Source organism: Globicephala melas, chromosome 5 (genome assembly GCF_963455315.2).
Source record: "Globicephala melas chromosome 5, mGloMel1.2, whole genome shotgun sequence".
In the NCBI taxonomy this organism is placed as follows: Eukaryota; Metazoa; Chordata; class Mammalia; order Artiodactyla; family Delphinidae; genus Globicephala; species Globicephala melas.
The window spans coordinates 31,913,274-31,935,907 of NC_083318.1; the positions used below are offsets into that span (position 1 = coordinate 31,913,274).

The 22,634-nt window shown below is 38.6% G+C and overlaps 1 protein-coding gene across 2 annotated transcripts in view; it reads left to right on the plus strand.

Moving 5' to 3' along the window:
• The window catches only part of PAPSS1 (3'-phosphoadenosine 5'-phosphosulfate synthase 1), a 108,908-nt gene extending 94,800 nt beyond the window's left edge, over positions 1–14,108 (plus strand). For both annotated transcript variants that reach the window (XM_030864114.3, XM_030864118.2), the window contains exon 12: positions 13,397–14,108. In XM_030864114.3, coding sequence (XP_030719974.1) covers positions 13,397–13,535 — 139 coding nt within the window. In that variant the 3' untranslated portion in view covers positions 13,536–14,108. The remainder of the gene's footprint in view (positions 1–13,396) is intronic.
• Positions 14,109–22,634: the final 8,526 nt, after the last annotated feature.

A 22,634-nucleotide genomic window follows, 5' to 3' on the forward strand; every position in this document is an offset into this window, starting at 1 on the left:
CGATGGCAGCTATAGCCTTATGAAATGTATTTCTTAAATAAGAAGACTTGAAAGTGGAAATTAGTCCTTTATCCACAGGCTACAGAATGGATGTTGTGGTAGCAGGCATGAAAATAGCATTACTCTCGTTGTACATCTTAATCAGAGCTCTTCGGTGACCAGGTGCTTTGTCAGTGAGTCGTCACATTTTGAAAAGAATCTTTTTTTCTGAGCAGTATGTCTCAACAGTGGGCTTAAAATATTCAGTAAACCATGTTGTAAACAGATGTGCTGTCATCCAGGCTTTGTTGTTCCATTTATAGAGCACAGGCAGAGTAGATTTAGCATCATTCTTGAAGACAGTAGGATTTTTGGAATGGTAAATGAACATTGGCTTCAACTTAAAGTCACCAGCTGCATTAGAGAGGCCAAAGGACAAGAGAGCCTGTCCTTTGAAGCTTTGAAGCCAGGCATTGACTTCTCTTTAGCTGTGAAAGTCCTAGGTGGCATCATCTTCCAAGAGGAGGCTGTTCATCTACATGGAAAATCCGTTGTTTAGTGTAGCCACCTTCATTAATGATCTGAACTGGTTCTTCTGGATAATTTACTGCAGCTTCCACCCCAGCACCTGCTGCTTCACCTTGCACTTGTATGCTATGGAGGTGGCTTTCCCTTAAATCTCATGAACCAGCCTCTGCTGGCTTCAGACTTTTCTTCTTAAACTTCCTCACGTCTCTCAGCCTTCATAGAATTGAAGAGAGTTAGGGCCTTGCTCTGGGTTAGGCTTTGGCTTAAAGGAATGTCGTAGCTGGTTTGATCATCTGTGCAGACCGGTAAAACTTTCTCCATATCAGCAATAAGGCTTGTTTTGCTTTCCTGTCATTCATGCGTTCACTGGAGCAGCACTTTTAATTTCCTTCAAGAACTTCTTTGCACTCACAGCTCGGCTGTTTGGCACAAGAAGCCTAGCTTTCAGCCTGTCTTGCTTTTCAACATGCCTTCCTCACTAATAAGCTTAATCATTTCTAGCTTTTGATTTAAAGTGAGACACGTGCAATTCTTCCTTTGACTTGAAAACTTAGAGGCCATTGTAGGGTTATTCACTGACCTAGTTTCAATATTGTTGTGTCTCAGGGAATAGAATAGGGAGGCCCAAGGAGAGGGCGAGAGACTGGGGAACCGCCAGTTGGTGGAGCAGTCAGAACACACACATTTATTGATCAAGTTCACCATCTTATACGGGCGTGGTTCACGGCGCTCCAAAACCATTGCAGTAGGAACATCCAAGATTATAGATCACCAAATATAATGATAATGAAAAAGTTCGAAATATTGTGAGAATTACCAAACTGTGACACAGAGACACGAAGTGAGCAAATGCTGTTGGAAAAATGACGCTAACAGACTTGCTTGATGCAGGGTTGCCACAAACCTTCAATATGTGAAAAGCGCTACAAAGTGAAGTGCAATAAATGAGATAGGCCTGCAGTTAGTACACTCTGTAAATTTATAGTGGCAGTGTGAGGCTCTAGAATCAGAAGGTGTGAGTGCTAGCCCTGTGCTTGCTGCGTGACTTGAGATTCCTGTGTCACCTCTGGCCTTGTTTCTTCCTCTCTACAGTGATGGCAGTGGATGAGCTGATTCCCTTCTAGCTCAAAACCTGTAGTCATTTCCGGGAATCGTAGCTCCTAGTTATTTTTACATTAGTAGGTGCTTCATGCTTTGTTGATTGATGCTTATTTAGTACAAATTACATCTGCTTATTTAGTACCCCTGCTTTTTTAGTATAAATTGCAATTCATGTTCAGTAAGTAGTTGTCTCTCAGTATCTGGGGGGGGGGGAATCGGTTCCAGGACCCCCCACAGGTAACAAAATCTGCAGCTGCTCAAGTCCCTTATATAAAATGGTGTATAGTATTTGTATGTAACCTACACACATCCTCCTCTCTACTTTAAATTACCTCTAGAGTACTTACAGTATCTAATACAATATAAATGCTGTGTAAATAGTTGTAAATGCTATGTAAGTAGTTGCCTGCCCATGATAAATTCAAGTTTTATTTTTGGCCTTTTGTGTTTTTGTGGCATCAGTTGTTTATTTCTCCTCATTCATTTCTTATTTTGTTTATTTGGGTCCTCTCTCTTTTCTTCTTGGTGAGCCCGGCTAGAGGTTTGTTGATTTTGTTTACCCTTTCAAAAAACCCGCTCTTGGTTTTACAGGTTTATATTTTGGAACTTTCTGGAATTCTCCCCTTACCTCCAGATGTTTTCAATCAGAGGTTGTTTGAATCCTTGGATGTGGAAACCATGGATATAGAGGGTTGGCTCTATTTTTAATTTATGTTTTATCAGTTCACCTCTACTGGCAGGTGCTAATTAAAAACTGACTGAGTCTAATAACTTCTAATCTGAGAGCGCTCATCTTTTTTCCCTTGATACTGTGCAGTTGACTGCGATTCAGGAATAACGCTGATCCTAACCCTGTGTCCTCATTTGTTGTAGCCTTTTTTGTAATGGTGCAGACAAGAAGGAAAAAGAAACTTTTTAAAAACAACACATTCTCTTGTTTCTGAAAGGGGCATAAAATTTGGTGTCATTTCATTAAATGATAAGTTATCTGGATAAAGAAATACTACTGTTAACAATGGAGTTTGAGGGATTTGTTGGCTTCTCGTTTAAGGATAATAATTCTGGAGAAAATGCATAATTTTAGATGACAGCAGTCTTCTCTGAGTGATGGACTGTAGCAATATACAGGAAAACCTTATGAGTCAATGAACAGAAAAGGCTTATTGGATAGCTGGTTTGGGGAAATATGAAAGAACTCCTGACTGTTCCCAATAGCCTTGGTGTGGCCACTCGAGACTATTATTTTCTGAAGATCCAAGTTGTGGCCCAGGTTACAGTATACTTCAGAACCACACCATGAGAAGAATTTGCAATAAACCAGAATATTTTTACCCTTGTACAAAATCAGGGTTTGCCAATACCTAGAAATAGCTCTAAATCGTGGCGTGTTTTGTTTTGCCCTAAAAATAAATGTGTTTATGTATGTCTATATATATATACTTATATACATACATACACACATTCTACAATTTCACTGTCTAAAAAAAAGTGCAGCTATAAAAGTGATGTGCTGAGAGCTGTAAATGGACCAAAGAGATGCCTTACAAGCTTAAAGAAAATTTCTTTAAAGAAAAAGCAATTAGAGTAAACCTTGAACTATATTACTGCAAAAGGTGATTGAAAGTACAAATTAAATGTTAAGGAAAATAAAAAAGTTTCAAATATAGGTCTGTCCTTCTGTGGTTCAAAATATGTAGAGCCACCATCAGAGATTTTAATTTCCTTAGACTGGAGAGAGGATTACCCGTTGACAGTTCTTTTGAAAGCCCCCCCCGGGCCCCCCGCCCCACAGAGGGTAGCCTTGCCTTCCTACAAATCTGTAGACTGTATAGTGTCAGAGATGGAATCCTGGGCAGGGCAACCCTTCACTTCTCACCCAGCATGCAATTTATTTGTATACTTTGTGTACAAGATGTTTGAGCATAACCTTGTTCTGAAAGTAACGATTAATCACTTATAGAGTGAGGGGTGAGAAATAGAATTGTTCTGCTAGTGGCCAAATGCTTAAAACTTAGGTGAGTTTCCATTTTGATGAGTTAAGGAAGCAAAACTAAATAGAGTTGAGCTTTTCTTTTACACTTCTTGTGCCGCTGTGTTTCCTTCCTGTGGTTTCTTTGCGTGATCAGCTGATTTAATCACACACAGGATCCTAGAACCCATCTGTATGTAGCTGAATGATGTGCTGGGAAACCCTTGATAACTTTCATGTTTTGTTAAATCTGTGTAATATTTCTTTAAGTCTCTCTTTTAATCATTCAAAAGCTAAATAATTACATCAGTTCTCATAAGATTTTCCAGTGATGAATTCTATATTAGTTGCATAACTGTCTCATTTTCTTGGAATTTTTTTTGAGTTACCAAATCTTTATAAATTGTAACTTGGGAAGCTTTAAAACTGCCTTAGTTTTCTAATTTTTTTATATTTATGTTCAAATATAATTAAGTTGATGGGGTGTGTTGGAAAGTGATTAAAATTTTGTGGAAAGGCGATAGTCTTTGATGTAGTGAGAAAACACAGTTATTAATTATGCACATATGAGGTTGTCTTATGTTTGATTAATGGATGTTATTCAATGCCAGATTTTATGTAATTAATGATTTTGTAGCTTTTGATTTGATTAAATAGCAGTGTAAGGCAAGGTTTAGGGAGAAAGAAACAAACTTCATCAAGATTACAGGCAAGATATTATTGATAAGAATTATGATAAAAATCATCTGTTTATACTTAGGAAGTTAAGTAGGTTCATATTAGCTGTAATAATGACTCAAGGAAATATAGTTTTAGGAGTACAAGATTAAAGCCCATTCTTTCAGATATTACAAACTTTTAGAGATAATTCAGCTATTTCTATTTTTTTCTCCTTTATGCAGTAAATCTTCTTTGTATTTGGATAGATAAATGCAAAATTTAGGTTGAGATTATTGAAGTAGCAACTCACCAAAAAGAGAGTGCACATGAGTGAGAGTGCCTGGTGGAAATGGGTCAGTGAAGGGACAGGTGGACATAAATGTTTGCTGTCTGGTTATTTCCATGTTATCAGTAGAGTACTTCTTTCATACTTTTTAATGCTAGAGTATACCTTAAATCATGTACTATTAGTGTCTTTTTTTTTTTTTTTTTTTGTGGCGTGTGGGCCTCTCACTGTTGTGGCCTCTCCCGTTGCGGAGCACAGGCTCCGGACGCGCAGGCTCAGCGGCCATGGCTTACGGGCCCAGCCGCTCCGTGGCATGTGGGATCTTCCCGGACCGGGGCACGAACCCGTGTCCCCTGCATCGGCAGGCGGACTCTCAACCACTGCGCCACCAGGGAAGCCCTATTAGTGTCATTTTTTAAAAGCATTCTACTTAGAGGCGTCCTTCAAGGCTTTTCTCATGTATTCTTAACTTCTTTTATTTACTTTCTACAGGAAAGCTCATCTGTTCTAGTGGTTTCTGTGTGGTGACTCTTAAAGCTATTCCTCAGTGTTTCCAAGTTGCTAATTATGTTAGTTTTCTATTGCTGTGTAACAAAGTGACACAAATTTAGTGGCTTAAAACATGACTCATTTCTTACCTCACAGTTCCTTAGGTCAGAAGTCTGGGTGGGCCAAGCTGGACTCTGGCCAGGCTGGGCTCTTATCTGAAGGCTCTGAAAAGAATCAACTTCCAAGATGACCCTTGTTGGCAGAATTCAGTTCCTTACGGGTTTAGGACTGAGCTCCCCATCTTCTTACTGGCTATCACAGTGCGGGGGAATTGCTCTCTGCAGCTAGAAGCCACGTTGAGAGTCTTCCTTGTGGACCCCCTCATCTCAGCAGTAGAACCTCCCTCAGGTCAAATCCCTCTCAGGCTTCAAATCTCTGACTACTGCTGTCATCTGAGAATATTTGCTTTTAGAGAGCTTTAGTGATTAGGTTAGGCCCACTCAGATAATTTCAGTATTTTAGATCAATTGATTAGCAACTTTAATGGCATCTGCAAAATTCGTTTTGCCATATAAGGACATATCATGGTAGTAACACCATGGGGTGAAGGTCATGAAGGCCATCTTAGAATTCTATCTACCACGCTAATGGGTGTTTTCTGCTTAGATTTCTTGTTATTATTTAAGATGCCCAGAAGCAACTTTACCTTTCCCCTCATATATCTCCAAGTCCTAAATTTCCTTAGTTACTTGTTCTCCCCGTTGTGTAGAATCTTGAAGTCCTTTATCCTTCCACCTCACTCTTCACATCCAGGTCTTGTCATATTGACCCCTGAAATATTTCTTGTGTGAATTCTTTTCTTTTTCTTTCTTGCTATGTAGTCTTTGCCATACATAAATATTTCTGTTAGAGTACTGGGGAACTGTCTTTTCCATTCATTTATAACGTGCTTTGTTTTTATTAATTTTGATGTTCCTTTTAAAAACTTGTAGAAGTCTGACTGTAACTGCATGAACTTGCCAATGAATCTTGTCCTGTGTTTGTAGATTTTGCACATATTTTATTGCAGGGGGTTATTGCATAACCATTAACTGATAAGGTCTAATTTAAAATCTATTGCATTGTCTTTTCCTACTACACATTTTAATCATAATTAGGGACATAATACTATGTATATTTTTGAAAGTCAAATTATATATTTTATATATGCTGTGTCTTGTTTTAAAGTCAACATGTTACATTGAAATTAGTGTAAAACTTTCCAACTTTGCTATGCTTTATTCATTTATTAACTATTTGTTGAGTCTTTACTACGTACATGTCATTGCTAAATGTGGGCACTGTGGTTGGAAACAAGCAGATATTGTTGTTGCCTTCATAGGACTTACATTCTAGAGAAGACAGACAGTAAACCACTTAAGGATGGCATGTGCTTTGCGGAAGACTTGTGGGAAGCTCTGCTAGCACTTGTGTGACCAAGTCTGGGTTATCAGGGATGGGTTCCTGGAGCAAGAGACATTTGAGCTGAGCTCCAAAAGATGAGTTAGGCATTCCCTTGGTAAAGAAGGAGGTAATAGCATTCTGGACAGAGGGATAAGTGCATGCAAAGGTGCTGAGGTGAGATAGACTCAGAGGGTTTGGGAAGAAGGCCAGGGTGGGCCGGAAAAGAGAGTGAAAGGAGGAGGATGAGACGGGGACTAGATAAGGCAGTTCTTTGAAAGGTACACACTGGAATAGATTTTGAAAAGATAGTGTGTTGTTACCATGTACATTAAATATTGGGAAGTTCAGGTTTTTGGTAATTAGGTAAGTTGGATTATACAGGTTGATTCTCCTGAGAAATGAACTAAAAATTCTGGATAAAGGAAAACGTTTTCATGAAAGTATTGTGGTGCTGCTAAGATGGTAAGAACGGTGAGGCTAAGCCACTAAATGAAGGTTAGAACTTCAGGTAAGTTGAGTGTTGAAGTTGCTTCTGTCCTGGTTGACCTAGCAAACTTGAGTGTTGATTTCCATGGTCTTGACCGAGGTGGGGAGTCCCAACAGGAGACACTCCCATTAAGCTGATGCTCCCTCCCACCTTAGGTAGTTAAGAGAGAATCTGAAGGGAACCCCACCCATTCCCCTACCCCAGGAGACTGAGCACAGCCCTGAGCTTTAGACTTCAAAGCTCAGAACTGTTCACATGGGCCAAACTCATACTACCCGGGTTGTATCAAAACAAAACAGATAAACAACCCAAAAGCCCTCAAGCCATGAAATTAGTTTTTGGTGGTTCTTAACTGGACATGCTTCTAAATATTCAGCAGAAGCAAATGTAGACTGTCGCTAGAGCATTACTCCTGTGTCCTAGACCTCAATTTATTCCCACAAATAATTATACAAGCGTAATGAACAGCTTAAGTAAAAAATGATAAAGTATACAAGGAAACATAGCACCAAAGCAAGGAAAAAAAAAAAAGGGAAACTACAGTTGGCACAAGCAGACCTGCAGAGACTTCACATACTAGAATTACCAGACATGGATTACAAAGTAACTATACTTGCCGTGTTTATTAAAACAAAAACAAGTTTGAAACTACTACACGGCACATAAAAGTATAGAAATGACCTAGCAGTATAGAAAAGAGAAAGATAGGAGGGAAGCCAGCGTGAAGGTGTGCATTAGTGCAGGCAAGAATGAATGAAATGATGGTTTAGGTTTAGGTAGCTTGCAACAGGGGGGTTGGAAGAAAGATGAGTAGGCTTCCCTGGAAGCTTCTTGTTTGACTGAATGTCTGATAGGAGCTGTTCTCTAGCTTTTATTTATAAGATTTTTGAGGGGAGGAAAACATGATGAATTAAGGATTTTGATAAATTAGTTCGAGACAATTAAATTTTTCATGTATTTCAGTTGGTCTTTGGTTTGGAAACAAAAATTGTTAAATTTGTCATGCATGATGCCATGCTTTTTGGCTCCTGGAAAGAAAGCCATAAATAACTAATTATCTGGTTTTGAACAGATGATTTGTATTTGAAGAGAATTCTTAGTGTTTTTATGTATACTGTATTATATATGAGTTTCTTTCGAGTTAAATGAAAGGTAGTTAGCCCCCAAATAGTTAATTAGATTCACTTATAAGTTACTACCATTATTTTTAGTTCTATCAGAGAAGCTCCCCTTTGCGTCTCTGATTGCTTATCATCTAATTAGTATTTTTTAAAAAGCTGGTCTAATTGAATATGAACTTTTGAGAGATAAAATTGAAGGCCCCTGGGCTGACCCCAGCTTCTTGTCTGACAGCTTGTGCTGGTGGCTCTGATGGCCACATATGTGAACCGAGAGACAGCAGATATTTGTAAAGAATTAAAATCTTCAACAAGTGGCCAAGAGCTGTTGTACTTTGCAGCTGGTCAAGATGCTGGCCATATGTAGTTGTGTGTCCCACATGGGACAAGATGCTGGACCCACAGGGGTGTGCTTTTTCTGTCCTTGCGTTCTAACCCCTTCCCCTTCAGTTGTTTTTGTTTTGTTTTGTTTTTTGGTGTGTGTGTGTGTTTTGAGAGGAGGTGTTCTGTCAGCTGTGGATTGTAAGAATCTGTGACCAAGTGGTTTTGAAAAGGGAAGAAAAAAAAGCAGACTTGCATTTCCTTTTTCAGGTGCCATGGAGATGGGTTAACGAGTGTAATTGATGGACTAGCTAGGATTGCTTTGTAGTGAAAGCCTAAGCTTTAGTAGCCTTTTCTGCTTCTGCCAGATTCCCGATTACTCACAGGTAAAGAAGTTCAGAGCTCGTTTTAGAGCATTCCCCAAAAGCCTCAGTTTTTAACTTGATTTATTTTTTTCTGTAAAATGCTATCCATTTGAAGATGTAATTGTGAAAACTGTGATTGGATTACAGATAGTGACTCTAGTGTCAAGTCCTTGCACCTGACTTCTGATAAAAAAATAAAATCCTCATGTGAGGGATAGAAATACAAGTCTGAGGCAGAGGGAAATAAATGTTTTCCGTAGCCAGGGTGGAGTGGAACCACCAGCATGTGGCAGCAGAAACTCCCGTTTCATGCGATGAAGAAATGCTTGTGGCATGCGGGGCAGATAGAGTGTGAAATAGCATCAGGAAAAGAGGTACCCAGGGACTTTGGTTTTAAAATTCAATTTCAGAAGGAATGCAAGCCGACTTCTGGATTTCAGACTGTTTGGCATTGTGAGGAAAGAAAGGACTTTAATTGGTCTGGCTTTTTCCGTTTAATCACAAAGTCAGGACAGAGTCATTCTACAAGCTGCTCCCTCATTTCTTTTTCATTGCCCCATCAGGAACAGGTACTTTATGCATGGGACACAGGGTTTCCTTTCTGAATTCAAAATTTTAAATTGACATGGCCAGAAAGATCTACGGTCATAATTTTCCTTAATGACACTTATTTAGGGAATTGATAAGTGACCCTCCTAAGGAACTAAAACATTCAAGCAATATTTGTCAAATGATTCTCAGCTGAACTAACCAGTTTTACATCAGGTTGGAATGAGGGTTTTTTAGATGCAATTGGAGAGATCTGGACCCCTCCACACCCTTGACTTCCTCTCCAGACGCTGCTTTGCCGAGCCCTGCCCTGAGGGGTAACCTCTCTAGCCTAGAGATAGTCACCAAACTGTGTTGATGGATCCTATTATCAGTTCATTCCCACACAGGTTCTGTTTACCCACAGGAGACAACCTTACATTTTTATTGAGAAGGTTGAGACCATCTTGCATTAACCGCCTCATCTTTTTCTAACTCCACGTCATCACTATTTCTTCTTTTCTTCATTTTTCACCCTCCTTGTCAGAGCTCCTTTCTGTGTGTTCTTCATCCCAGACTTCTCCGTCTTTCATTTCTTTCCTGTTACCCTCTCCTGGCTTTTCATCCTCCTCCCTTGTCTCATTCTATGCCACTATTTTCTTCTGCCTATACACATGCTAAGACCTCCCTTTTCTTGTAAAAAAAAAAGAAAATCTTTTCTCCACTGTGTGTCTCCGCCACTTTACCACTCCATCTCTTTCCTTCATCATCCACTGAAACTCCTTGATTAAAGAAAATTTAAATTCTGATGCGTTTATCCAGTGGATTTTTCCGCCCCCCCATGGTCATCTTCCTTAGCCCCTCTGTGGCCTTCACATTAAAATTTTTTCTTTTTCCATGACCTGCATATAATCATCTTGGTTTTCTTCTTACTCTTTCGACAAATGCTTTCCCTTTTGGCAAGTCTTCTTTCTTGGAGAGCTTATCCATTTTCTCAAACTGGGTTTTCATTTTAGTGTTGATAAATTTAAAAATTTATCAACCTTTCCTGAATTTTTTGGAAATCTCCTCTTATAGTCTTGCTTTCTTCCTAGGCCCATCTCACATGCAGTCAATTCTTTTTCTCCCCTTAAGTTTGTAGTCATTTATGTAAGAGAAAGATGATAGCTTACTTCATATTTGAACTATTGTAACCAACACATCTGCATGGGCCAGTTTATTATAGTAGATTTGACTTTCCTTGCACATTGAACACATGATAGAAGTGGGAGATACTCCCTAGATTTAAACTACTTGAATCCATCTTGCTTTGGAGCAATATCTGTTAAACTTTCCTTTTCTTCGGTCATCTTTGAAAATGTGAGCAGACATTTAAAAGATGTTTTACCTAAGAAGATGAGAGCTGTTGAAATATCGAGTTGAACTTATATCTTCCTGTCTTTCTGGTAGTGCAGGGAATAGAAGAGCGGACAGGTGACTAGGGGAAGGTGTCACATGCCTGAGTTAAAGAAGTACTGACTTCTGCTTAATAGCAAGAGATGGGATTATAAAGCATTAACGTTGATTCTCCTGTGGCTGATTAAATGAGTTACACTTTTTTTTTTTTTTTTTGCTGTACGCGGGCCTCCCACTGTTGTGGCCTCTCCCGTTGCGGAGCACAGGCTCCAGATGCGCAGGCTCAGCGGCCATGGCTCACGGGCCCAGCCGCTCAGCGGCATGTGGGATCTTCCCTGACTGGGGCACGAACCCGTGTCCCCTGCATCGGCAGGCGGACTCCCAACCACTGTGCCACCACGGAAGCCCACTTTTTAATATTCTTATCCTGTATGTGTAGCATTCCAGAATAAAACTCTCAGACTCTTAGGTGTTTCAGAGTGGGGTAGGACATTCATTAAAGTCTGGGTACCTCACTGGGGAGTTGGAAAGGCCAGAGTTAGGGACAGCAGCAAATATGAGAGGGAAACCTAGATCCAGGACCAAGAGTCAAGTTGATCTTAGGAACTAACAGTAGTGGGCAGGCCTAAGGACAGGCCAGATGCAAGATACGTAGAGGCTGGTGATAATATAACCAAGTCCAATGTTCAGAAGACCAGTGAGCAGTCGGGTCATTGAGCACACAGACAGTGCAAATTAGAAAAGCAGGAGAGGCCAGAAACTGGGGCACACTGGATCATGAGGAAATCACAATAATTCTTCCTTGGTCTGGAGCTCAGTCCTACCAAGTGGACAACCCAAGAGCTCATAGATAGACTAAGTGAACCAGGTTCCCCCAAATAAAGTGGAGGTGAGCAAGGTCAAGAGAGAAGCTAGATCGGAAGATGACTATTGAAGAGGTCATGAAGGGCATGTAGAAACCTCTAGTGTGAATAGTCCAGATTTAGAGGAAAGGGAATATATAAGGAGCTCAGATGAACCACAGCAATCAGAAACCCCTTCTTACCCGTTTTTAGTGACTTGTATAAGACTCTAAATGGTTCTATATTGAATAAAAATTTTCTGTACATATACCTTTTCACTCTTTCATATTTCACCAAATATTTACTGAGTTCCTAGTTAGAAAGCTAATAAAGTACTTGATCACTGGTCATTATTTACTGAATATGCTGTATGTCCCAGCACTGTTCAGATATACTGTTTACTGCTGATGTCTGTCATTTAGGGGTGAATCAATAGCCATTGTAACTCCTGTTGGGCCAGAATAGGGAGTGTAATGCTATGTCATCATCCTGTTTATCTGCTCTCATCAGGGCAGTGTTCTAAATGATTGAGGTTTCAGATCAGTTAAAGGTCACATTATTTAAAATTTGTAAATCACTTTTGGATAGAGATTTTAAAAATAAGCTCTTATTGATAATAATATATTATTTAAAATTTTATTTTGATATTGATAATATAAATCATCATTGTAGAAAACTGCAGAAAACATCATGACAAAACTAAAAGCACCTGTGATACCACTTCATAGAAATAACCACTATTAACGTTTGGGTGTATTTCTTTATGATCTTCTCCTCCCCGCACCCCCTTATTTTAACAAAATTGCATTGGTATTGTATATAAAGTTTTGCGTCCTGATTATTTCACTACCCATTATTACATCGTGAACATTTTATCCAATCTTTAACTATACTTTAATGACTATGTAATTCTGCTCAGGACTGTACCACAGTTTACTTAGACCTTCAACTGTTAGATTATTTACAACATTTTAACTATCATAAAACAGTTTTCAGACAGCTATCTTTATGCATAATGTTTGTTGGCATCTCTGATTATTTCCTTTACGTAGATTCCTAGAAGTGTGATTATTAGTTAAAACATACCTGGCTTACCTCTAGAAACAAGGGGCATTTGCAGTTTATGGTTTCACTCAATTCTCAGATTAACTCCACAAATAGCAAAGTGGGGATGGAACATACAGTCGCTGACTAGGAGTAAACAGGGGATGTGATCTGGTGACTTGAGTGACCCAGAACTCTTGCTCTGTTCTTGGGTCTGCTATCTAGTCGGTTCCCTTGTTTGAGGGAAGAGGTTGAAATTACCAGTAGACAGTATGTGTCATAGCCATAGGTGCTCTGTGCTTAATGGTCTAAGGGCTCTTGTGTGTTTTTGTAGGTGTGAAGGTGAAAAGAACTAACACTACCTTTGTGTAATAGCTTATCAATGGAATAATATTAATTACTGCTACTTACGTGCTGTTGTTATAAGTTCCAGTTTTTCTCTTAATGTTCCAAAATGCATTTAGCTTTCCAGATTCAGACTTCCTAAAAAGTTTTCAATATGTGCATCTAAATTAGATGTTTTTCTAAAAAAATTTCTAAATTATTAGTTGCCAGGGGTTGGGGAGGAGGGAGGGAAATGGGTATGTCTATAAAAGGGCAACCTGAGGGATCATTATTGTTTTTTTGTTGGTTTTTTTGGGTAAGTTTTGATAATGTGGTGTTTTTTGCTCAATGACAAACTTAAAATCAGGTTGATATTCATAAGTAGTACATTTCATCCAGATATTTTTTTCATTAAGCTTGTCTTCCATGAACAGAAGGAACGAATGTTTTTTTAAAATTTCACTATAACTAAGTTTTTTAAAATGTGAAATATTTTTCTTTTTTCTCTCCCTTTCAGCCATGAAGACTTTGAATTTATTTCAGGAACACGAATGCGCAAACTTGCCCGAGAAGGCCAGAAACCTCCTGAAGGTTTCATGGCTCCCAAGGCCTGGACCGTGCTGATGGAATACTACAAATCCTTGGAGAAAGCTTAAGCTGTTAACCCAGTCATTTCACCTTTGACACCTCACTGAGTAACAAGAGGGGACCATGTAGTTACTGTTGGCATTTCTTTGTGGTGGTATCTGTATGGACATGCTTCCTAAAAACAGACCCTTTTCCTTAACTAGCATCAGTTTTGGTCTGCCTTATGAGTTCTGTTCTGAACTAGTGTAACACACTCCTGGTTTTAATGTATCTTTTCCACTTACTATAGTTAAATATTCCTACAATACAGTCTTTTTGTATTATATTTATGCTTCTGTCTCATTATTTTTCAAGCTGTTATATCAATTGTAACCAATAGTATACACATTGAATCTCACTTTTCATCTCTTGAAAAAAGAAAAAAAATCCACTAAACAATAAACTTGGCTAGACCTTGTTTTGGGAATTTTACAAGACGTCTGTAGCATTTAGATTTTTTTTTTCTACATTGAAAGTACAAACTGCTTTCTTCCTTCCTTTCCATCAGCTATTGATCTCTCAACTGTTATAATCTAAAGTATATTAATATCTATGTAAGCCCTGAATGAACTTTATTCAATAAAATTAAACTTTTTGGCTTATTTATGTGACTTTTTAAAAATATTGTTTTGTTTACACATACCTTATCCTTCTTGTGAAGAAGTTTCTCATGGAGAAGGGAAAATACAGGCGTCAGGCATCTTTCATTACTGGAATCTGTTGATAATAATTAGTTCCAAGCACTGTTTCAGAGTGAATTTTTAAGTGGGAAAATAATAATGCATTCTCATTCCATCCAAAAGCTCAACCTGTTTCCCCAAATATCTCTCTAATATTCTTAAATACCTAAGATGGTGGTACTAGTAATAGAGACATGATAGAGGGAGGTTAGTTCATGGCAGGGGGTGGGCAGCATATCAAGTTTGCTTTTGTAGTATATCCTCAAGTACAATATTCAAGAGGAGATGCTTATTTAGGGGCTGGATATTTAATTTTGGTTGAGATGCCAGCATTTTTGATTTGCAGTCGTATTTCCTATGATGAAATAATCTTGCGTGATCTGGCCTTGAAAATTCAGCATTACAAAGACATGGCAGATTATACACAGAGAGAGTGTATTGTCATTAATGCAAATGGGAATAAAATACCACTAGGAAAAGAAGTAGAAGGAAAAACGAAAACAAAGTAAAAGCAGATCACTGAGGGAATCAATTAGAAAGTTGATAAATAGAAAAAAAATGGAGAATATGAGTAAAAGTTTCTAGTGGATGGATTTATTCACTAGTGGATACTGAATGAAAATATTCATTAGTGGACAATGTAAAAAGTATATGAATGCGTATGTTGATGGGAAGAATTAGAGGTGATAGTTGATATGAATTTTTTGGTTACACATTATCTAGATCTCTTTTAGGGAGATCTCCTTTATATAAATCTTGTATACATCTTCAATTTTTATGTATATATAGAGGTTGAAAGATTGCAGAGCGGCTCTCCAACCACAGACAGCTAAGGTGTGACATAGCGCTTCAGCTCAGCTAATTCAGAAACTCCAACCTGAAGTGTTGAATGTGTAGGAATGATGCAAAGTTGTAAGGACAGAATGAGTCGTGGTTTCATGGTGGCAGCGACACTCAAGATTCTGGGCGCAGTGGTGGTGGTGCTCATGGCAGTGGGGGTCTCCTGTGCAAAAGTAGTACCCTATCTTGAATATTCCAGGGCATGATTTTGGCTGAGTCCTCTGCCACTCACCTCCTTTCGTTCCTGACCATTTTCCAAGCCTCATTCTTTTGCATTTTCTATCAATTCTGTAAGAGACCCAACAGCCTCCCCATATATTCCTTTGCTGCCTAAATTATCTAGAGTTTCTCTTGTTTGCCAAGAACCTGATTGTAACAGGTGATGTGAAAAAAATGTATACTTCACATTAAAATCTTGATACTGCTAAATTCAAGGTGATTTTTACTGTTAGCATATTTTATTTATTTTAAAATTTATTTATTTATTTATTTTTGGCTGCGTTGGGTCTTCGTTGCTGCGCGAGGGCTTTCTCTAGTTGCCGTGAGCGGGGGCTACTCTTCATTGCGCGGGCTTCTCATTGCGGTGGCTTCTCTTGTTGTGGAGCACGGGCTCTAGGCACGTGGGCTTCAGTAGTTGTGGCACGTGGGCTCAGTAGTTGTGGCTCGCAGGCTCTAGAGCGCAGGCTCAGTAGTTGTGGCTCACGGGCTTAGTTGCTCCGCGGCATGTGGGATCTTCCCGGACCGGGGCTCGAACCCGTGTCCCCTGCATTGGCAGGCAGATTCTTAACCACTGTGCCACCAGGGAAGTCCCTGTTAGCATATTTTAAAAGTTTAAGTATAGAGAAAAAATTTTAATACTTAGCACTCAGAAAACTTATCCTTCTAAAATTACAAAAATATACTCATAAAATCAAGCTGAGAACGTTTACAACAGAAATCAACAGCATCAGGGTGAAATGTGATCGAAAAAGGAGCTTTGTGTTCTGTCACGTAATTGTCCTTTCTTAGTCCCATAGTGCCCCTTGTCCTCAACCCACCGGAGTGGGACATGATAAGAACATGATTCTAAGCCCCTCTGCTCTTGGGATTGGCCACCCACTTGTGTGTTTTAGAGAGACGGAGAAGAAAATAAAAGTACCCAGTGATTTCTACCAGTCCACAGGTTGGTATGTGTGTCTTTAATTTACAAATAGGAAATATGTAGAAATTTTATTTTCCTTTCCCAGCTCATAAAAATGACCCCAAACCAATCTTTATAAACCTTTACCCCTTACACCAAACCTCTACTGCCAAGTGGTGTTGGAAATCTGAATGCCATTTTTATCTATCCATCAGCTGGAAAAATGAATGGAAAAAGAATTATTTTTTAAAAAAAGGAGGAAAAGAAAGTGCAGAAATGTTTTGGCAGAAATATAATGTTTTAAATCTGTCAATTCTGTATTCCACTCTGATAAGACCACGTATTTAAGTTTCATTTCCATCCAAGAGGGGAACAATTATGTCCATATCTTGGAAGTTAGCATTTAAATACCTTATCAGGAAAAATGCAGAAGTCATGCTTCCCACATATGGTAGATTTTTATTAGCACGTATGTATCCAGGGGTGAGTTGGCTCACAAGGTAAGGAAGTATGTGCCGACCGGGCTGCTTTTATGTGTGGGCTCTATTTCTTAGAGGGCCTATAAGCCTCTTTGTATTTCTGCGGATTCCATTTCCTCCTCCACACAGTCTTGTCCTGAATATAATTATATGTAAGTTGTGCAAAACACATTCTGCCCTCCTAACTCTCAGTCAGTCTTTTCTGGACTAAGGTAAAAGCTGGCCTCCCTAAAGGTAAGTACTTGAGGACTATAATTGAGCCAGGGGTGTGTTGAGATTGGAACCTCTTTTTCCTAACTTCCTGTTTCAACAGATCCTCAGGAAAATGGCACTAGAGTTTAGGGCCTAGATTTGAAGAACTGAAATTAGAAACGTGAAAAATCTCATCATGGACCTTTATTTCCCAGACCTGCATCAGCACTGAGCATCTATAATGATCTGCCTTTGTTAGGAAAAGAAATTACGGTTACCAAAGAGGAAGGGGGGGGGAATAAATTGGGAATCTGGGATTGACAGATACACTCTCCTATATATAAAATAGGTAAACAGCAAGGACCTATTGTATAGCACAGGGAACTACATTCAATATCTTATAATAATCTCTAATGGAAAAGAATCTGGAAAATTGAAAAAAAATACAGATATAGGTGTGTAAAACTGAATTACTTTGCTGTACACCTGAAAATTGTAAATCAACTATACTTCAATTTAAAAAAGGAAAAGAACAGGAAAACCTCTCCACTGAAATGAATTAGAACACCGACTCCCTCTCTGCTTTTCTTCCAACAGCTCTGGCTTGTCCTCTTTGAAAAGTGTCTGTTCTCTCGGAGAGCATAACCACTTCTATTGCCCAAGAGAAAGTAATTATCTGTTAAAAGTAAACTGGGGCCTTGCTGCACAATCAGGTCCTCAAGAAAAAAAAGCCAAGCGAAGGAGAGACTGAGTTCTGTCTGACCCATGACTGGTTCACCACCTGGCTGCCCAGAGCCTGCCCCGAATGACTTTGAACCTCAGTGTGTGGCTAGTGCTATTTTGTGTGATCTATATGTTGTACATAGGTGCAGTTATAGCAATATGACTTTTGATACGTTGTGGGCAATTCTAGTGGGCATTTGCAATCAGAGAGTTTTGAATAAAAAAAGTTTATTTAGGAGCCATTTAGACTTAAACAGAAGCACAAGCGTAAAAGAGAGAGTATAGTTTTGTGGTTAAGAATTCAGGCTCTGAAGTCAAACTTGACCAATTTCTTGTTGATTATGTGACCTTCAGCTTCATGAGGCCTTGATTTCCTTATCTGTGGACGAAAGGTTTTAGTCAGGAATTATATGAGGTAATGCTTGTAAAGCACTGCTCCTTTATTATTATTACTTTATTTAAAGATGTAGTCTTTTGGCCAGGAAACACAGTGATATCAATATTTATGAGACTATACCTTGTAATCTTTGCTTCAAAAAACCATTCTCTAGCCCACTGAGCAAAGTGACTAAATACAGATATATGTTAGATACAAATCTAAAGGCAGACACAGTATCCCTGTTTCAGCCATACTTTCCCCTCAGTTTTTCCCTGTGTCCAACTTCTCCTGTGTTTTCTAGATTAAGAAAACTAGTACATTTTTGCAAAGAGAAAAAGCAGAAAAATATACACATTTGCCTAAAGCAAGCATAGACTAATCCTGTGAAAAAAAGATAGTCCTTTGGGAAAGCATCATCGGGAGGAAGATCAAGATTAGAAAGGTAGTTTATTCTCAACATTAAGTTTACTGAAGAAGGCCTGCCTTAATTAATGTGGTCATTACCTATATTAAAGCTGCATTTTACAAGTGTTAACACTTTTCATTTAAAAGTTCAGCTTGTTGACACCTCTGATCAAAGCATAAAATCTTAAATATATTTAACTTTTAGAATTGAACTGTAAGTGGTGTTTCATGTACTAGAAAATTATTTGTATCTTCTATGGACATAGCAGGAATTAAAGGTATTAGGAATATGAAATACAAAATAGTATACTGTTTCCCAGAGTTTTCCACACAGGGATTTTTTTTTCCTGTTTATATAGCCAAAAGATCTCATAGCTAAGAGTAGGATAATGAGTAAAGAATAGCATAAAATTTAAATTTATCTTGAATAATCAAAACCATCATAATAGCTAACATTTGCTAAGTGCTTACTATTTTATTTGCCAGACACTGTGCTAAGTGCTTTACATGTATTATTTTGGTTAATGCTTATAACAGTAACTGGCATAGTAAGAAATATTAAGAAAGGAGAAGAAAAATTTTTTTCAAAGAATTGCAGTAGAAATTAACAATATAATTTTGTTAGAAGAGAAATTAACATTAAAAGTTAACTTTGATAGAGGTTGAGTATAAGAGAAACGTGCAAAAACCAAAGTCACATAAATGTGCAAAAATCAAACTCTGTATTAACAATCATTGACTACAAGTGAAAATGTCTGTTGCAGGGGTCATCAAAAGGACATGACTGCCAGTTGACCTGCGAACTGGACGCAGGCAATCAGAGATTCCTCATCCCTCTCCATCCTTGGAATGTACATTCCGCTCACCATTCCCACAGCCAGAGCCATTTCAAGGATGCAGCCTTGAGAGATAATGTGTTGTTGAGACCATCTGGATGGTACGCGGGGCTGAACCCTGTTAAGGCTGCTATACACGCTCAAGATTCTGACGGGTGGGTGTGGAGATGTACTCATTTTGCAGCCTTGGGAGACAAGCCTTGTAAGTTTCCCTTGCTTATTAAAACTGCCGCCTAGGCATCTGGAGTGGCTGCTTCTTTCTTTGCTCCCTGCCCTCTGTGTTCAGGAGCTGTTTTCAGATTTCACTGGGGAAATTCCTAAGTTTGTAAACCAGCAATGTCCCAACAATGACAGTCACACAACCTGTCAAATACTTAGGAACAGAATTAAGAAGAAAAGAAACGGTCTACTTGAGTAAAACTATAAAATTTTATGAAAAGACATAAAAGCAAGATCTAAAAAAGTGGAACAGTATACCTTGGTCCCAGGTGAAAAGGCTTAATAGCATAAAAATGTCAGTTTTCCTAAAATTCATGATTTTGAGTCAATTAAAAGCTCAATGAATCTTTTAGGGGGGGAATTACAATTTTATCAATTCATTTGGAATAACAAGTACTAAAAAGGCAAGATAATTATATGACCCAAAGACTCAGGAAAAATAATAGTAGTTGTTTTTAAGCCACTGAGTTTTGGGGTGCTTTGTTATACAGCAATAACTAATTAATACAGGCATTACAGCCCATGTATCAATTGTACTCACCAGCTGATGATGGCTGGGGAAATTTGGGTTGTGGTAAAGGTAAAAAAAGGAAGGGAAACTGGAGTAGCCCCTAGAAGCTTTATGATTAGAAAGATAAATGGTAGAACCAATTAAAACAGCAATGGCAAGATAAAACAGAATTAGGCAACACTGTATATAAAAAAAAGTGTTGAGTTACAGAGCTATAAAATAGAATATATCCTTGATAAAATAAGAAAAAAACAGAGAAGCAGAGTTCTCTAGACCAGGAGTTGGCAAACAGTGATCTGGCTTGCTGTCCGTTTTTGTAAATAAAGTTGTGTTGGAACATAGCTACACACGTTTAAGTATTGTCTGAGGCTGCTCTGTGCTCCAGCAGCAGAGGTGAGTAGTTGAGACAGGCACCCTATGGCCTGAAAAGCTAAAAATGCTTTTCATCTGGCCCTTCACAGGAAGAGTTTGCCGACCCCTGCTCTAAGCTGACAATTACTTCTACAGCAGGGTTCCTACTAAAAGAAGGGGACAGACTTGGGGAATGGAGCAATACACTCAATATTTAGTCTGTATAGCTCACCCTTCTATTCCCTTCTTCATCTTGGATGGGAGTGAGATGGCAACGGGGAAGAGACCCAGACCCTCAGCAGGTTTAACCTGCAAAGTCAGAGAAATCAGAGTGGTACATGCTCAACTGCCTCCTATCATGGGAGTGAGATTGGATGCTTCTGATAGTAACATGTCCAAATAATTCAATTCAGTGTCAGACTTGCAGTCTGACTCGATTTGGAGCTATGTTGATTGAACTGTTTACTGAATAAAACAGTGTTTATTTTATTTTACTTATTTCTTTTTTTTTAAATTAATTTTTATTGGAGTATAGTTGCTTTACAATGTTGTGTTAGTTTCTACTGTACAGCAAAGTGAATCAGCTATATGTATACATATATCTCCTCTTTTTTTGGATTTCCTTCCCATTTAGGTCACCACAGAGCATTGAGTAGAGTTCCCTGGGCTGTACAGTAGGTTCTCATTAGTTACTTATTTTATACCTAGTATCAATAGTGTATATATGTTTTTTGCTTAAAACAACACACATTTATTATCTTATAGTTTTGGAGGTTGGAAGTCCAAACTTAGTCTCATGGGCTAAAATCAAGGCATCCAGCAGGACTGCATTTTTTCTGAAGACTTTAGGTGAGAATATGTTTCCTTGCTTTTTCCACCTTCTGGAGGCCACCGGCATTCCTCAGCTAGTGGCCTCCTCTTCCTTCTTCAAAGCCAGCAGTGTAGCATCTTCTGATCTCTCTCTCTCTTTGACTGTGATTCTCCTGCCTCCCTCTTATAGGAATTCTGTGATTACTAGAACAGAGTTTTTAGCATCATGTTGATCCAAAAACATTTCTTCTTCTTCTTCTTCTTTTTTTTTTTTTTAACTTTTTTGCCGCACCGCGCAGCATGTGGGGTCTTAGTTCCCCAACTAGAACCCTCGCTCCCTGCAGTGGAAGTGCAGAGTCTTCACCACTGGACCACCAGGGAAGTCCCCCAGCAGTATTTCTTCTGGTGATGGGAACTAAAAATTTGTGAATCCAAATAGGTATATTTTTAAAATACATACAAGGCAGAGAATAAAAATAAATGCAAATTTTAATAAGCAGTGGTTCCAATAGTAGTTCTTTCACTTTTATACTTACAATGACTGTCCAGGCAATTACAGATTCACAATGATTGGTGACAGGAACATCAGGTTTATCAGCAGAAACACACAATGTGTAGTGCTGACAGATCATCATGCGTGTGTTCAGGGCATATGAGCTGAGGTTCCTATGAGAACATTCACCTTTGCATTTCCTGACTTCCATGTTTTAATTTGTATCCTGTGCATTGTATTAACATTTTTCTTTGCTTTTAGTTTCCTTTTAAAAAATGAGAACAAAAGAAAAATTTTAATATCCCAATCTCTCAGGACAATCACCATATACCACAAAATAGCTGCTTCGAGAGTCTTAGGTTTGGAACATTGGGAAGGGATTTGATTCCTTTTATTCATATCTCTAATGGATTAAAAGTATTGTCCTCAAAGCTTGCATAAAAATTTTTCTTTTACTGCCAGAAATAAACAAAAGAGAACAAAGGACCTCAATCAAGAAAAGAAAATGTAATACAGCTTAGAGACAAACTTGGAAACTCAGTTTTGAGTGATTAAAATATATTAAATGGAAACTTTTAAAAGGCCGTCTTTTTAGAAAAGGGACTGGGGTGATGACACTGTCTACTGTGATAACTCTGAAAGAGAGCAGAGGTGATGTGAAAGCAAGGGACTTTGGGGTATTATGTTAACTGGGATTTTTAAAAAATGTGAAAGTACTTGATCCAGACCTTTCCATACAATAGGTATTCAACATATGTTTGTTTCCTCCCCTTTTGAAGTAGACACTACGTGTTTTCCAGACTCTCTCGTAACTATCATTGGTCATAGGACCAATTTGGGCCAAGAAGACATAAGAGGAATTCTGTTAGGGTGGGGGCTTTGCTTTTCTTATAGAGAGGACACAGCTAGCCACATGGTATTTCCTTCCTTCCTGTCTGGTAGGCAGACTTAAGAATGCTTCATTGGCGAACTCGGTAACAAGATATGGTGCACGGTATTTAGCAATTTCTGCTGTATTTGAAAAAGTCTAAAGAAATGTTTTTCAAATTGTGGCCTTGACCCATCTATTAAAGATACCTGGGTTGGTATC